This window comes from Rutidosis leptorrhynchoides, chromosome 10 (genome assembly GCF_046630445.1).
Source record: "Rutidosis leptorrhynchoides isolate AG116_Rl617_1_P2 chromosome 10, CSIRO_AGI_Rlap_v1, whole genome shotgun sequence".
Lineage (NCBI taxonomy): Eukaryota > Viridiplantae > Streptophyta > Magnoliopsida > Asterales > Asteraceae > Rutidosis > Rutidosis leptorrhynchoides.
Genome location: NC_092342.1, coordinates 110,347,908 through 110,365,674, shown reverse-complemented (window position 1 = coordinate 110,365,674; position 17,767 = coordinate 110,347,908). Strand labels below are relative to the sequence as shown.

General features: G+C 33.3%; 2 protein-coding genes and 1 non-coding gene across 4 annotated transcripts; 2 read left to right on the top strand and 1 right to left on the bottom strand.

Annotated features, from left to right (window-relative positions):
* The first annotated feature begins 2,043 nt into the window (after positions 1–2,043).
* Positions 2,044–3,634, top strand: LOC139870534 (uncharacterized). Its single transcript, XM_071858320.1, has 3 exons — positions 2,044–2,135; positions 2,924–3,076; positions 3,220–3,634. The coding sequence occupies exons 1-3, from the start codon at positions 2,044–2,046 to the stop codon at positions 3,632–3,634; spliced, it is 660 nt and encodes a 219-aa protein (XP_071714421.1).
* Positions 2,424–2,495, top strand: TRNAG-UCC (transfer RNA glycine (anticodon UCC)). Its single transcript has one exon. It is a non-coding gene; the product is annotated as a tRNA-Gly (tRNA).
* A 494-nt stretch (positions 3,635–4,128) lies between the features above and the next one.
* Positions 4,129–16,193, bottom strand: LOC139872420 (alpha-glucan water dikinase, chloroplastic-like). 2 transcript variants are annotated; one of them, XM_071860292.1, is made up of 33 exons: positions 16,065–16,193; positions 15,530–15,798; positions 14,504–14,548; positions 14,276–14,376; positions 14,106–14,184; positions 13,909–14,000; positions 13,673–13,826; positions 12,722–13,108; positions 12,213–12,320; positions 12,013–12,111; positions 11,769–11,906; positions 11,575–11,663; positions 11,194–11,328; positions 10,510–10,672; positions 10,343–10,432; positions 10,073–10,258; positions 9,925–9,987; positions 9,449–9,511; positions 9,292–9,351; positions 9,029–9,181; positions 8,781–8,864; positions 8,345–8,521; positions 8,105–8,211; positions 7,772–7,985; positions 6,809–6,912; positions 6,583–6,715; positions 6,374–6,499; positions 5,954–6,064; positions 5,768–5,866; positions 5,328–5,501; positions 4,972–5,064; positions 4,729–4,844; positions 4,129–4,549 (listed from the first exon to the last, which is right to left on the bottom strand). In XM_071860292.1, the coding sequence occupies exons 2-33, from the start codon at positions 15,776–15,778 to the stop codon at positions 4,345–4,347; spliced, it is 4,197 nt and encodes a 1,398-aa protein (XP_071716393.1). In that variant the 5' UTR covers positions 15,779–15,798; positions 16,065–16,193; the 3' UTR covers positions 4,129–4,344. The 2 variants fall into 2 exon arrangements, with proteins under 2 accessions (XP_071716393.1, XP_071716394.1); XM_071860293.1 differs by having other exon boundaries at positions 14,504–14,545.
* Positions 16,194–17,767: the final 1,574 nt, after the last annotated feature.

Below are 17,767 nucleotides of genomic sequence, written 5' to 3'. Positions count from 1 at the left end.
GGTACATAGCGAATCCTGGTAGAGCGCATTGGGATGCGGTTAAGAGGATCATAAGATACATCAAGGGAACCTTAGATGTTGCGTTATCTTACGGGAAACGAGAATTTATTGTCAAAGGGTATGTTGATTCAGATTATGCAGGTGATATTGATAACAGTAAATCTACCACTGCATATGTTTTCACACTTTGTGGTGGAACAGTAAGCTGGGTTTCAAAACGGCAGTCAGTTGTGGCCACGTCAACAACAGAGGCAGAATATGTAGCAGCTACTCATGCTGCTAAAGAAGCAGTATGATTAAAGATGTTTTTGGAGGAACTCGGACACAAACAAGAGAATATCACTCTATTTTGTGACAACTAGAGTGCCTTACATCTTGCAAGGAATCCAGCATTTCATTCAAAGACAAAGCATATACGAGTTCAGTATAACTTCATTCGTCAGAAAGTGGAAGAAGGAACTGTGGTTATGCAGAAAATTCATACTGACAACAATGTAGTTGATTATCTAATGAAGTCAATAAGCAGTGACAAGTTTACTTGGTGTCGTTCCTCATGCGGCCTAGCGGAAACGTAAGCAACATCATCGGCAAAGAAGGATTGTCGTGTGAAGATTGATTGAGCTTCAATCAAATCTTCAAGTGGGAGATTGTTGAATAATATAGTGTGGACACATAGGAACTAAAGTTGCCTACAATTGTTGAAGACAAATTTGAATTGGCAACATTCACTACCATATGGTTGCCAAGTTGTTTACAACTATCACATAGTTGTCAATTTGTTTACAACTAGTACATGGTTGTCAATTTGTTTACAACTTCTTCCATTTTCAAGTAGTATAAATAGAGCATCATACATGCTCATTTATACATCCCATACTCATTCTTCAATCTATATAGTCATATAAATCTCTAAGATGATGATGTCATCATTAAGCTAATTACCCTTAAATTTTCATAATTATGATGTCATAATTTTATATTAAATTAATTAAAAAAATAATACGAAATCTTTTATAAAAGAAAATATTAATCTTTCCTAAATTGTAAAATCTTCTACAGAACACCCAGATTTTAAAGCATATTGTACAACTTTTATATAATAATTGTATTTTAATTTTCTAAAAAATTTAAAAGGCATTTATTAATACTAATAATAATTATTATTATTAAAAATATAAATACTCAATTTTGAGCGAATTTTATTATTATTATTATTTACTTTTAATATAATAATTATAATTATAATTATAATTATTATATTATTAATATTCAAATATGGATCCTTTTTACGAAATTAATTACGTTACATATGTATGCGAAAATACATGTCTCTATATATTTGTAAAAACAACGACAAGTTTTTTAATCAAACGGGTCATTAAAATAAATGACTTTAGCATTTACATTCACTTAATACCTAAAAGATGTCATTAAATTATTTCGTTTGAACAAACCGTGATTTCATGGGCCATTTCACTAGTCTTGTACTAAAAGATTAAATAGAGAGTTAGTGAGTGTTAGTCTCCTATTTACAAGAGATATTAAAATTAGTACTTATCCTTGTAATTAGAGAGAAGTGTAATTCCTATTATTCTTATTAGTGAAACGTTTCTTTCCTTGCCCGTGATTTTTTACCCTATTGGGGTTTTCCACGTTAAATCTCGGTGTATCTTTATTGTCGCTATTTTCAATTATTACTAGCGGTTTACTATAATTCGGTGTCGCTTATGTCAACAGATCGGGCTATAATTATACGAGTATGATATAATATAATTTTGTTAATTGTTAATTGTTTGATTTTATTAAAAAGTCATATTGACGTATACGATATGAAAATAAGAAGGTAAAAGAATCGTGTAAATGAATTGAGAAATTTATCAATTAACTAACAGACTCATTGTTACATGTAGCCTTAGAATAGAAGTCTTAGTTTGTAAAATGAGCGAAGGTTTGAGTTCCAATTTTGATAATGATTTATAACCCTAATTTAACAAAGCGGAACTCACCAATTTTGACAATTTTGACTAAGTAGGTCGTAGCCGAATGGTATATGGGAGGAGAACTTTTGTGGAATTGACGTGGGTCCGAATTCCATGGGAGGCTGGACTTTGTGGATTTTCCTACGGGAGTCACAGGTTAGAATCCCACCGAGGTTTTTACCTATTTACGGTTACTTGCGGTGACGGATAGATTTCTTTCAGATTGTGTGTGGGTGGGTAAATGATCATGAAGGTACTTGGTGGAGTTATTTTACTAGCATCCAATTCTTACGAGTTAAGTTTGGCGGATTTCAAAAGAAACACAGTTACATCGAGTTTAGATGTTTTACCTTTTGCCGTGAATCGAGAAAATTTCATATCATATTATGAATATCACATTTAATTATCTATTTAATATGCTTCTTGGAGCATAATTGACATGTTGCGTTTGTAGTCCAACGGTTAGGATAATTGCCTTCCAAGCAATAGACCCGGGTTCGACTCCCGGCAAACGCATTTTTAATAACAAATTAACCTAAAAGTTTAATCAAACCGAGTTTGAAAAGAATGTTATCTACTTTTTCTAGCATCATCATGTACATATATACCTATAATAATACTCCATATATACTCCGTACTCAATTGTTTACAACTTTAATTTCAGGTGTTTAAATTAATCATTCATTATTAGTCAGATATCTGAAGGTAGCTTCATAAACCAAATTGCAGTTTTTATACAAACACGAGTGCTATTTTATCTTACTTTTTTGCTTTCTAATAGATGAAGTGCTGTATAAATAGCACTTGACGTAGATACAGAACACTTGCAACACTTGCCAAACAAATCTACAAACACTTAAAGAGTGTCATCAATCACCAAAAATGGCTCTAAAATATAAGTTTCTAGTTTTAAGTTACCTTATTACTCTAATGATACTACTTAGTTGTCATGTAAATGCAACTGAGACTCCACTATACACAGTCATACTCTCGGCACCAGATATCGAAATCAGACACTACCGTGACTCATCGTGGATATCTGCTCCAGTCGTTGGTGGTTCATCCTTCAGTAAATCTACTCATGACGGGTTTCACAGGTTCTACCTCTATCATATATCGTTTTCTTGCCACATAAACATTATTGCGAGAAAAAAATAGAAATTAAATTATAATAGATCAGATGATAGTATATTTTTCATCCATTATTACCAACCACAGTTGCTTTTTTATTTGGTCACAGGTTGTATCAGTACATTCATGGTGCAAATGAAGACAGCACTAAATTAAAAATCACAAAACCTGTACTTACCACTATCACATCGACGCTTAGTGGTACAGACTATTCGGTAAGCATGTATTTCCCATTAAAACCACCAGTGCCTTCGGCCCAACTCAATTTGCGTATTACCAACTGGAAAAACCAGTGCGTAGCAGTGAGAACGTTTTCTGGTTTTGCTCAAGATGATAATATCTATAAAGAAAAAACATCGCTTGTGTTGAGTTTGTCTAAGCCTTTGTATTTTAATGGGAAGAATATTACGGTTTCTAAAGAGAAAGGCTCGTATACCATTGCGCAGTACAACTCATCGTCGCATCTCACTGGACGAGTTAACGAAGCATGGGTCAACATCTTGACATGCCCATCCCCGCGTTGAGTGTACAAGAATGACATAGTTGTGAGTTGAATAAAGGTGTATGTTTTTGTAAAAGGTGTGGAAGTTCATGTGGATTTGGTTGTTTGTATCTTCATTATCATTATGTATTATAAAACTAAACTATGCTTAATCTTGATTATACCCAGAATATGCACACCTTGGATGACCCATATGTTTTATTTCCTTAAAACAGTGATATCTTGCACTACAATAGCTAATTTAGTTGCTGTGTAATTTGTGAAAAAAATGTTTGGCTCTAAAGAAACATCAAGGCTCATGGTCAATTAAATGTTCGCGATGCTAGATCTCAAATCTTTTGGTTAGATTTAAGTCGGTCAACAAAAAAAATTAATCTGGCAAAAGAAAGGATCTAACTTGCATGGAAAACTTATTCATATGTGCATAAGGTGTCACGTATATCTAACTAAAGCTTTCTCAAAAATGATCCAGGTAAAAGCCAAAAAAAAAACAAGAATGCAAGATGGATAAGTTGATTAAAAGTAACTGTAAAACATTAGAGATATGATGGAATGAAGAAATAAATATGATTATATTTACTTAGAAAGTACTATAAGCCATGTCCATGACAATATGTTGATCTAGGCCAATTTATTCTTATGGTTATTTATGTTTCTATGAATTTTGTATAGATATAGACTAGTTAGACAAAGTTCAGATGTTATATAGGCATGAATGAATGCACAATCGGATCACATCTGCGGCCTCGTTTGGACCACATAGATCTTCCCATCTCTTACCACACCTTCAATGTCTTGTGGGGAACCATATAACTTCTCGATAGCATCTCCAGCACGAGCAATACTTGAGAGGATCGATTTCTGGAAGTTTCCATCAACTATCAATGGATCGGATGAGTAATCAAGTACTACCTGATCTTCTTCATCCATTGGCACACTGCACAGATATAAAAAAGAATGTAACCATTGAACGGGGCATAATCAATATAACATTTTTAGAGCTTCAAACAAGACCAAATGAAGCTTTTAAAAAAAAAAAAAAAAAAAAAAAAAAAGAATAGCTAAATGGACTATTATGATTTCAAGAAAGAAATAAAGTAACAATTTCAATTTTACCTATCATAGAGTCCAGCACCAGCATAGCCTTCTAGATCTTCGCCATTGGAATCGGATCGGAAGATAATGGATCTTTTTATAAAAAGTCCAATAGGTTTGCTAGGGTAACCCAAAACCTGCATAAATTGAAATGGTAACAGAGAAATTTCAATCTTGCTATAATGGGCAGTTATATATATAGGGTACAGTTTATAATCAAATACATACTAGACCACCAAAAGAATGAACACAGAATGTAAGTACCTTAGGAGAATCAAGTTTGTCTTTCTTCGAAATGAAACTTAAAGCTCGGCCTGGATAAGCTCCTACCAAAGTCTCTCCAAGACCCTTTACAACCTGTAGCAGCATAACAGACAGTTATAATTTATAAACCCATGTTATGATCACATCTAATCAATTAACCATATTAATATATCAATATATTCACTGTTTGACATGACAAAAATTTTTGATGCAAGTATTTGACCATTAGTCAAAATTCAGAAGTACCCCTCCTTCCTAGACAAAAATTTTACAAATGTTATAAACCAAAATTAAAACTACAGATATTTGTGATGATGACTAATGGGTATAATAAATTAATGGTAAAATCTAATAACCTCAGCATATATCTCTGATTCGTCTCCTGAAGATGGATTTGTGGTGTGAATAACAAATGCATAATCAGCATTTATTATTTCTTGAACTAAGACAGCCATGCATAAGAGGTCGTGATCTAGTCTCACTTTTCGTGTGCTGAAGTATGCTCTCTCGTTCCATTTTGAAGCCCAAACCTGGAAATTGACAACCAATATTATTACAGAAATTATATCATTACAAAGATATTCAAATTTCATGAAATATTGATTTATGAGGCTTTAAGCTTAATAAATTAAGAATACACACTGGGCAACTTCTGACCACATAATAGTAAGCTACTTCTATATCCAACTTACTAAACCCATTTGACTGGTTCAAGATAAAACACAGCCTGAACTCCATAATAAGCATATGGGTCGAAATTGCCCCCTTGATATATAAGGGAACATGCTCCTCTAACCTTTTTAATAGCAATCCAGGCTTGTTCCCATCTCTGTTCACCTTCATCACCGGGCCATGGCATGCCAGAACTTTGCATTTTGCTTTTCAGCTCTTGTACCTAAATTAACGATTGGCATTATTAGATGTTTCTAATTGTAATTAAACACCCCAAAACTAATAACTTAAAGATAAATATAACACTTACAAGCTGGGGTGGTGCAACAAGCTCTAACACAGTTTTGCGAATCTCCTCAAGGACATTAGAATCTCCTGCTTCTAATTTATTCTTTAATATTTGCAACTTTTGGGACACCCCCTACAAAATTAATGTATTATTTAGACAATCTTGGGTCGCTAAAAAAGATGACGACAGACGTTATATCACCCTTTAATTCGAAAATTAGAAATAATAAATCACTGGATAAAAATCGCACTAAGAACCTTAATACACTAAATTGTCTTATTAACTTACACATATTTGCTAAAAGGGAGGTGATATTTTTAAGAAAATATAAGGGTATATTTGTCCTTTTACATAAAATGCATCAAATCAGCCCTGTGGAAATATCATTTCCCTTGCTAATATGTGTCAACACAAGGACATAATTTTACAAATATGAAGTACCTGGTTTAGTTCATCAGAAAGAACTTTCTCAAAACTTCCAAATGGTAATGCAACTGAAGTAGGAATGCCAACCCAAGATGGGACCTTTCCTTTAAGGTATGCTATATTACGTGATTTAGCTCCAACCTTAATATAACAAAAGAAAGTTAAATATATAATAAATTATGATATTGTTATATTTTTAATAAGAATGACGATAGAAACCTAACCATTTCACTGGTGAACTCGTCAGACGATATAGCAAATTTACCAGCAAACTCCTTTTTGACCAATTTTATATTTGGGGATGGACCAACTTCATCCAAGTTATTTGATTGTTTCAAATCTCCCTCACGCACCTCACTAAGATCATACACACAGATCAGAGATGAAGTAAGTTACACTTGCTAATAGAGTATGATGATGAAATTTACTAAGAACGTGAAAAAACATTACCTATAAGTTACATCAGCTGATGTAGGTTTCAGTTGCAACAGTTTTCCTTCTTTTGCTCGAAGATCATCCAAAATATTGGGATCAAAACACGTTGCAAAGCAAACCTTCCATGAGAATTGAAACTCATCGTAAGAACGAATACCTCAAAGGCAAGCATATATTGCATCAAATTCTATATAATGGTACAAGTAGATCATATTTCCTTTACAGGTGTTGAAAAAAGCCCTGTGGTAATGGGTCAGTATTGGTTCTAGTTAAAACAGGTCAATGCTAGTAAGGCTAGCCCCAGTTTGACAGTCCCACGTATCCTTTTTGTCCGTTTTTAAAAATTATGATTTAAAACATACTCGACATATGATATGATTATAAGTAAATCATACCAATAGTCCTTGTAATTTACATGAAATTACACCAACCGTCCTTATCTTTAAAAAATTACAGTGGTCGTCCCTATGGTTTTAATGAAATTACACCAGTTGTTCTTATATTTAAAAAATTACATTGATTGTCCCTATGGCTTATATAAAAATGTATGTTGAAGGTCCCCGAGTTATTCCAAATGTGCATTAATAGGAGGGACCATCAACATACAATTTTAGGTAAGTCAGAGATGATCAGTGTAATTTTTAGAAAATAAGGACGACTGGCGTAATTTAATGAGAATCAGAGAGACTACCGCTGTAATATTCAAAATATAAGGACGATTGGTGTAATTTTATGTAGATCACAAGGATTATTGACATAATTCACTCTATGATTATAGAACAAGAGTACAAGACTATTAGAATTAGAATGTTGTATGCACTAGAAGTAAACTTTGGTTGAGTTCCAACCTACTTGATTTGCCCCTTATAGTTTATTCTTCTAAATAGACCCGTGTGAGTAAAATTATAACCCAACTTGACTGACTCAAAAGTAAATGGGTTAAAACTGTCACCTCTATTTCTTATATTAGATCAATACCTTGCTATTTCTTGCTCGGACAGAAACATGAGATAAAACATCTGGCATATCAGGAGTAACAACAGCAACTGCACCATCAGGAATTTCTTCCTCTCCCCTAACAGACTTGGCCACTAAAATAGTCGGCAATTCGTAAGTTTTGTTTTGAACCGAGAGTAACTCGTCAACAACCACAATATATCCAACAGCTTCAATTGGGCTTATGACTTGCCAGCTGTCAACATGAAGGGAAGTTGCATTTAGAATTTGCACACCATAAAGATGTGACATCTTGTGACTATATATTATATATTACTGGCAAATTGATTGACCAAAAGTGGTAGTTAAACTAACCTTCCCAAATTAGCTACACTGCGAAGAATAGGGTCAAGTCGATTAACCAATGATGACAAAGGAGCAGCTGATCCCGCACGAATCATTTCTTCAGTGAATATGCTTACCTGTGTGGGTCCCAAATGGAAGTTAGAGCATGATATTCTCATACAGCCCAAAAAGAAAAAGAACATTAATAGATTCCTATATGATAGCACATTCGATTAAATGCAAGAGAAGGATGATGACATTATGTCTTACCGCCCATTGGTCCAAATTAAGCCGAGCTCCAAGATATTCAGCAGAAGGTTGTAACAGTTGATTATACAACTCACCCTTTCCCGCAAGTGCCAGTCGGGTTCTATCAAGTACTGATTTTGCAAATAGTGCCCAACTACCATCTCCAGTCTCTAACATGTTTATTGCTTGATTCCATCCCTTCAAATTAAATATAGAAAGGATATGAGGCATCTAGTAATAAAGCAATATCCAGTAGAAACTAAGCTCATCCAAGTTTAACCAAAATATTAAAAAATAAATAAATAAAGTAGCCCCTAAAGATTACTTATGTATTACTTATAACATATGAAGACACAAATGGTATAACTGGAAAAAAGTTGAGTCAGTTTAAAGATTCTACTATCCTCTTACACAAATAAAGGAATGGAAAGATGATCAGACAGGTTACTGATATTACCTTTAGGCAATAGATCATATCCTCATTGTTGTCAGATGAGAGTATGAGATTCTCGAGAAGAAGAGTAATTAAATACATGACTTTCTGCCAAAAAGTTGAGGTCAAACATGAAATTTTTATCAATTATCACGATAACAATACCTATAGTGCATAATGGAATTTGTGTGAGAAATATCGACGTGCTAACAGAAAACGGAACACAGAACAAAAATCAAAACCAGAACCAAAATGGCTGATATGGGATTTACCTCTGGCTTCGCATTGTTCAAGTCCTCATAGCTCCTTTCAATGGCTGTCCTTACAGTAGAGTCTAGGGCAATGTCCAAAAAGAGAAGATCCTTTAGACGATCGTTTGGTTTAGACAGTAATGGTCTAAGTTCCTCACGTGCCTCTACCAGTCCCTAAATGAATAATAAATCATATGTTTATATTGCGGTAAGAAAAACAATACAGAATGGCTTTTATTTGCAATAAGTTATGCACAGAAGCCTGAAAAGAAACTTTAAGGTACCTCAAGAAGAGCTTCCACATTCTTATCTTCAACATGTTGTAAAACAAATTGAAGCAGTTCCTGTTTGAAATTTTGCGAGTAGTACAGAATCACGGGGTGTAAAAAATTCCTCCCAAAAATATGAAATTACTAAAGATGACAGTCCAAAAATGATTACCGGAAATCCAGATGGCAGACCAGCTACAGGATTAATATTCACTCCAACCATGAATCCTTGTCCCTAAATTTTGAACGATTAAAAAGAAACCAGTTCTCCCTTTGTATAATGAGTCAGAGCATAACCAGGGTAAACTGAATATAATGATAATGTACTTCAGGTAGACATCCAAATCAGTTTACAGCCTTTGTTTATACTTAAAAACACATTGAACTTTCAAGAAGTTAAATTCATAGTAATCTTGTAAGTTAGCCAGTTTCCAGATGAAATCATAGTGTCATGCTAGAAATAGACCACATGGCAAATTAACCGCCACATCAGCAATTTGACTAGGTAACCAGGACAGATCACTTTTAACCAAAAAATAGGAAAGTTGGTTGCCTTGTATCATTTACCAGGAAACGATGTTCGCTACCGAAACTGGAAATTCACCTAAAGAATATTACTTTTGCATTTATCATGCTGCTAATCATTACCTCAGATTTATAGCCCATGCAGTTGTTTATAGCAGACTCCAGATCTGCACCTGAATGAACTGCCTGCACCAGATGAGAGTGGGACAACGATTTTGACAGCCTGCATCAATTTGGTTTAAAAGAGACGATATAAAAAGAGAATCCAGACCTTCAATGTTCTCATGTAGTTCCCCAAATCGCGCAAAAGGCTGTCCTTTTGATCTCCCCTGAACTTGGGCTCATTGCGAATGGCCCGATCATAACTTAGAAGTCGTTCTTTTGTTATTCCATTTGTATTCAGTGTGTTCCAGTAAACACTCATGTCGAAGTCACTTTTAATATAATCTATTAGCGCCTGCCACAAAATGAGATTTGATGTATTGTCATTTATGGCATATTAAACTTATAAATAGTAGTACAAATTAGCTTCATCTAATACCTGGCAGATTACAACATCATCAGGGCTTGTGTTGTTATGCAGTTTCTGATGCCATTCTTCCATCATTCCACCTGCACAATCATTATTTCTCTACAGTAGGCAAACATGTGAAAATTAGCTCGAGCCTCCAATATAAAAGAAGGAACACAATAAGAAATTAGACCCACCTGGATCACTAAAATTTCATCCCGAATACGCTGCCCAACATCACCTTCACCTCCACGTCCAACAGTTGACATGATCATTCTTAAAAGTTCACTATATTGTGGATAGTTCACGTAAACGTTCTGAAGCAAGTCTGTTAGCCGATCCTGAGCTCTGCTTATCTCACTGCACCAAATATAGACATGAAAATCATGCCCCAAACTATTATGAGCCTTGGTCATTAGCTTAAGTCATATCTGATGCTGGCATACTTAACGGTGTATTTTGTTAGTAGGACCATATTTGTATGTACATGAGATACATCAGAAACCTTGGAAATTGTAGCCTTGCAAAATGGGCACCCAGGTCAGGCCAACCCACAAGCAATTTTTCTTCTTTTTTCATATATAATTGATTGATTGATCTGTTAAATATTTTACAAAACTACTTTTTTATACATTAATAACTTAAACCTTTTCCAATAAAGAACTTAGAATGTTTTATGGATTTGAATACAGTGGGAAACCTTCAACCCATTTGACCAGTTTCATTTTTAGTTAAATCTCTAAGTTTAACCAGTAGACCCGTCAGAGATAAAATATAACCCAAATAGACCCATCTGTAATTAAATGTGTTGACGCCATGTTATAGCTCATAGAAGATGAATGTAAAGAAAATTGTAATGGGTGTTCAGCTTCATGCCTTACCGTGGCTTTACATTGTAGTTCTTATTCCAAATTAGCTGTCTTGTAGCCATAAACCGCATCCATACAAGAATTCCTGCAAGACCCAACTCACCAGTGTTCTTGGCTTCTTCCATCAAATCTGCTGCGATATTAAATCTGAGACGGACATGAAGAAATTAAGACTGATTATTAACACAAGCCAGTAACAAACATAATGATTAGCATGAGAACAAGGAGGATTTGCATAAGTTTCCAAAGTTTACATCTTTTACATATACCTCAAGTGACAAGACACAATATCAAAATATGTGGCATATAACATGATTTTTTTAAGAAGAAGCCGTAATGTATGGTGCAAACTAGAATCATAATCTTGCATGGTGCAACCAAAAGAGTACTAACCTATGCATAAAAGACTTTTGTGCCTCACTCTCAAGCCCTGCTATTCTATCTAACAAGGACTTAGCAGTACCCTTACCATCACCGATTTCCTACGTAAGAGAAGTATATGAAAATTGTAATAATGGAACAACTGAAATATAAGAATAAATATGCATGTAAAGGACTAGTAAGTTTCCAATGTAATATGGAGGAACCTTTGTTGCCTTCTTGGGCCCATTAAATTCAACATAAAAGTCTGAGCCATTGTTCTTGATCCATTTTTTACCAGAGAAAAGTACAAACGGCATCCCGACGAAGCTACCATCTCCAATTTCTAGTTCCAACTGCTGTATCTGTTATACACAAAGTATGTGACCATGATGGTAGATAATGGATAAAATTTAATTTAGCTAAATAAATAAATAATTAAAAGGTTTAGAACCATTTCTTTTCGCATACCTTGTTAGCAGCACCATCAATAGAGATTGTTGAAAACTGTGTGTCAGCAGCTGTAGCTAAATGAATAGACCCTTCTGGTAATGAACTATCGGGTGGTGCCTGCAATATGTACAATAACTTTATTATTCCCTTAGAAAAGTGATGAATATAATCATACTATGTTTGGGTCAATCTCAACTAGCTAGAATACATAAACTTGCCAGCCATTCTCCAGCGTTCTTTGATAACGCCCAGTGAAGAGTAAGTGGCTCATTTACATCTGTAGCCAGATGCACTCTCATCTTATTTTTTGCCTTTGTTGCAAGTACCTATAACATACAAAAGGTTTCTGAGTGAATGCAATTATATTACTGTAGAGGTGGCAATCTATACCCATTTCTTATGAATGCTTCTATTCCGAATATGCTTTATCTCTAATGGTTGAAACAAGCAAATTGAAAAGGTTAGCTACCATTGAAATGAGCCAAATGTCAAGTATACAGTATTTAATGAATAATACCTCCTACTTCATTTCATTCTAAAACTAACCTTATACCGGAGATAATATATTATTTGTTATCATACTTTAGACTCAAATTCAATATTTTGGACAACAAGTGTTTTGGGTCAACGGGTACCCAGATTACAAGTTCGGTTCATTACCCTGTCTGCCCATTTTTCCATTTCTATTTTCCTGTAAGGGAACACCAATAGAGCAAGGATATCGTACCACAAGCTCCTTGTCGGAGATTCTGTATGTCTTTTTGTTCACGATATTTATGTCACTTTGTTCTTCTATACCCTTAAAGTACAGTTCCACTGCAGACAAAATTTTTGGTTTCGCAGATATATTTTCCTCTGCAGATTTTACAGAAACTGGAATATGTTTGCTGAGAAGTTCCATGAGGTCCCTCTTCTTCCGTTGAATTCTTTGAGAGGAGTACATTTTTTTCTCCATCGGCTTATGAACCTTAGTTTGTATCTCTTTTTCTGAAACTCCAGTACTTTTTTCAGAACTTGTACCATCTTTTCTAGTTAGTCTATTTCGTATGTCCTCTATGGAACTTCCCCTAGCTATTTCTTCATTTAGCTCCGCACGAGCTGCTTCATATTCCACCTAAAATTTGTTAAATTTCTTTAGTATAGTGAAGAGCCACGTTAGCTTGAACCTTAAAAAGGAATATAAGAACCATATACCAGTTTAGGAGTCTAGATTAGCCCTCTAGTACCATATTAAAAAATTATTGGTGTATTTTATGAGAAATCTATTAAAATAAACAGACCATAGCTCTTTTACAAATTTAGTTTATTTAGGTTCATATAAGTTAACCATAGATGAAGGCACATAATATCTCTTGAACATGAAATACCTCTATATATCAATATATTTATCGGGAACATAAGTGGATTATTTAGGAATATTTAGCATTAAGACATTTTGTTCCTGTACACTACATACCCTTGGTGGTAAGACACTATTTAACCTTGTAACTTCTAAATAGACAACAACTATAGTTATTAGGTGCAGAAGATACTTGTACACTTCAATATTGATCTTAAACTGCATAGCATCCCACATCTTATATTCTTAGCTGGCATTGGTTTTGAACATGTTCAAAGACATGTCTGTTCTAACTAGATCGACAAAGACAGTATTAAAAGTCTTTGAGAGTTTACTTGCCTTTTCCTGTTCCGGTGTGTACATTTGCTTCCCCTTCTTCTCCCATCTCAAAAATGCCTGAATTTGTACAAGGTCTTCAGGAACTACGACATTCGAAACCTGCTTTTCCTTTGAAGACAGCTTGATATGGTAATTTTTGCCATTATTTTTGTACCTAAATGGGAGTGAGGAAGGGGTGTTATCATAAAACTGAATGTTCAATCCAATACCAACAAGTCTTAAAAAGATAGAAATACCATTTATTCTTCGATTCATCTACTATTAGGAACTCTAGAGCTTGTAATGAAGGGTCGTCAATCTCTACTTTCAAGAATGAATTGGAACCGGACTAGAACAAAAAAATAAAAATAAATAAAGAGACACAAATTAGCTGCTACAAATACTTACAAAAACAAGAATTAACAATGAACTTGATGTATCAACCGTAAGCTACCTTTACAAAGGGGGTTCTAAGAGCTCTGTCCTTGTATACTTTAGTCCCTTCAGGACGACGATTGGGAAGTAGCCATTTCCTAGAAAGATAACATAAGAAAAAAGGATTAAATGGTGTAAACAAACATTTGACTTGTAGAATCATAGATAAACTCATAACTAATAGCTTACTCGTTTATATTTCGTAGAACCCCCCAATGTAGATATAGATGGTCAGTACTGTTAGTAAGCTGAATCTCTACTACTGGAATAGACGAGATTTTAACATCAACCTGTAAACAAGAATATGCACATATTTGTTTTAGTACATAGATTTATACTTGAGTTTCATAATGTAACTTTGTAGGATCTAACTAGTCTTTTATTCAATATTCCTGTATCCACGTGTACATTTCATACCTTCATCTCAATATTATCTCCCAGAATGTACTTTTTTCCCAGCTGCTACAAAGATAAAAGAAGAAACTATTAAACCATGAACCGCAATTAGCTTTTACAAGCCATAAGACAAAAGCTTTGAGGTGATAGTAGATTTACACGAGGATAGAACTCATATTTTGGCTGAATAAAGCACCATTTAGAAACTGAACATATATTTTGGCGTAATTACAAGACAGCCAGTTCAAACAGGATAGGTATTACTTTTGATACATAACAAAGGTCACAGTTTAAATATCATATCTATTATGGGAAGTCATGACTCTTAAATGTCAGCTTTCAAGATAGTTTTCATATGGATGTACTTATTCTGTAAACTTCTAATCATGATGTTTTGTTCCTTCATTTAAGAATTCTATGTCAAAGTGCAACAAAAGGGTATTATAAACTACCATAAAGAAAATATTAACTGCTTTATACATCTAATCCTTTATGTAAACAATTATTTTTACATAGATTAATTATGTCAGAGCATCACAGATTGCTTATTAACAAGCAGTGAATGGCACATTTCTAGCAAATCACTTTACTAGATACATGTGCCTAGTCTACACCCTTTTATAATAATAAATGATATGTCCTAACCAATATAGCACATTATCAAATAACAAAAACTCATATTATACTACGTTCGGACCCATTCATCTATATCAGCATATTCAGTATGTAAAACTGATGCAACACCTATGATCAAAAGACAAACATTAACTTAAGTTTCAAACTAGTACCCTCGAGATTCAACACTACATATTCTCCTTGTGTAACCTTTACAAATAAACAATTAAACAATCATAATCAAAAGATAAGCATTAAATTAAGATCTTAACTACAGTTTTTAAAAAAAAAAAAGGAGATAATCGTACACTCTAAGGAAACATAACTATCATATATCACCTCTTCATCCACTCAAAAGCACATATTATCATATCATAAACATATATACATACACAATATATGTAATCAAACAATGAAGTATAGAAAAACTACCTCAGAGGTATGATCTGTGGCTAAAACTGCTTGAACAAGACAGGAAGCGCGTCGATTCGTCTCCGATACTAACTTCCGGATAGTGAGTCTAGGACCGCGAAAATCGGTGGATATTAAAGCAGATGAAGATGATTTCCGTATCAGAGAAGTGGCTTGAGCTTGAAATAAAGTATTTCCGGCAATGTAATTAGAATAATTCTGCTTTAAAACCGTGGATTGAAGCAAACTGTGGCCTACTGAATTGCTCATATTCGATTCTACGTCACTATCTAACAAAACCTCGTTACAGAGCTAAGAATCAGTATCATCATCACTTACATTAGTACGAGTATAAATACCTAATACCTTCACAGTTTAAACAATTCAAACACGCACTGTATGTGTGTAAATGTAATAATATTCATACATTGAGTAATTGAGAATTAACAGAAAATTAACGTGAAATTAACGGAAAGTAAACGGAGATTTCGCATTTATTAGTTAATTACTGTTGAATTAAAGAAGTTGAAAAGGAATTGATGAGTAGTGATCTTACCTTTGATGAGAATTAAGAATTATTGCAGAGGTATATACAAAATGTGAAGTGTATGTATATATCTGGTAATGAGAGATGAGTGATGGAGGTTTAAGAGAGTGAGGGAGTAGTATTTTAGTAGAATATAAATAATAATACGGAGTACTAATACTAAATAAATAAATAATAAAATTAAATACAGTTAAAGAGGAAAATTGAAATCGTTAGTCAAATGAGTTACATTATGATTTATGAAGTCCTTGTAGTTGTGTTGGTTGACAGAAAATATATTTAAGTTTTAGATAGTTAAAAAATGGTCCCCTATCATGTGTGGTTTGTTTTTCAATAGAAATAGAATGTTGATTATTACTCTATAGTAAAAATGAATTATTTCGTTTATTTTGGTACTAAGTGGATTTTGTAAGAAGATGATAGTTAGAAAGTAAGTTTTCATAATTGTTACTTCCTCCGTCTGTGACGACCTAGAAATTTCTGACCAAATTTAAACTTAATCTTTATATAATTCCGACTTGATAAGCAATGAATTTTAATAAATCTTGAACCTCCGAAAAGAGTTTTACACAAGCTTTTGGTCACCCTTTTATTCCGACGATTCATGAACATCATAACTTGATTTAATTGTTTAATTATTGTGTATATATATGGATTTATATATATTTAACTTGAAAATATGATAATTAAATATCTCATTAAGTATATTAACAAAGTATTATTTATATTTTTTCATATTACTAATTTAAAGAGTTTTCAAACAATATATATTATTATTTAAACGACGTAATTAACTTATGTTAAAATGTATTTACATATAATGTATTACGAGTGTAAATACATCCTTACAAGTATTGAATACACTTTATAATATACCAATACATATAAAGGATAGTTATACTCGTATTTTTGTTCAATTTTCTCAAGAATTCTACTCGCATTCATACGGTCTTTTTTTACCCGTATTATACACAGCTTCTAAAAGTATTTACTATTGGTATATACCAATAGAAATCTGCAATTATTTGTGTAATATGTCATCCATGACCTAATCAATTTAATATGTCATCCATGACTTAATACATTTTAACTTATACTAGATATTTTCACTAAAAACAAATTTTCAAGCCTATAAATAAGCACTATTTCTACCTCATTTTTACACATTCATTTTCCAAATTTTACTTCCAATTTTCACACACACTTGCAAGAACTCTCTCAAGTTTTGTTCTACTACTTCTTTCCAGCAACTTTATATTCTAAACTTGAGGTAAAAACTCTACTTCAACTCTTGTTCAATTCATATGTTTATAGCTATCTATATAAGAGTTTATAAACTAGAACATAGTTTAGTTGATTCTAAACTTGTTTGAAGAACTAATCTAATCTTTCTAACTTAACTCTAATAACACTTATTTATATGTATTATGATGTTATATTAAGTTAATATAAGAACTTATAACTTGTACATATGAAGAACACCTTGAAACTTAACATATATCGTTTAATCTCCATTCGGTAAAAAGTGGGCTGTTTTGGGTTGGGAATTAAAAACCTATCTTAGAATTTGAGTTCGAGGCTAAGACTTTGGAAATATGTTAATATATGTAAATAAGACTTTCAGTATTTTTTTCATGATTTTAGACAAAGTGGAAGTATTTTATCAAAAATCATATATTGGGTGGGTGCTGGGATTCTTCCAAATCTGTCCA

Bases quoted from the DNA above. Each gene is read 5' to 3' on its own strand.
- LOC139870534 (XM_071858320.1), top strand. From the start codon at position 2,044: ATGGTATATGGGAGGAGAACTTTTGTGGAATTGACGTGGGTCCGAATT. The intron at 2,136-2,923 runs GTTAGAATCCCA...GATACTACTTAG, and splicing joins TTTTCCTACGGGAGTCACAG to TTGTCATGTAAATGCAACTG. The intron at 3,077-3,219 runs GTTCTACCTCTA...ATTTGGTCACAG, and splicing joins ACTCATGACGGGTTTCACAG to GTTGTATCAGTACATTCATG.
- LOC139872420 (XM_071860292.1), bottom strand. From the start codon at position 15,778: ATGAGCAATTCAGTAGGCCACAGTTTGCTTCAATCCACGGTTTTAAAG. The intron at 14,185-14,275 runs GTAAGCTATTAG...TTATCTTTCTAG, and splicing joins GTTCTACGAAATATAAACGA to GAAATGGCTACTTCCCAATC. The intron at 5,867-5,953 runs GTAAGTGTTATA...TCGTTAATTTAG, and splicing joins TTGTTGCACCACCCCAGCTT to GTACAAGAGCTGAAAAGCAA.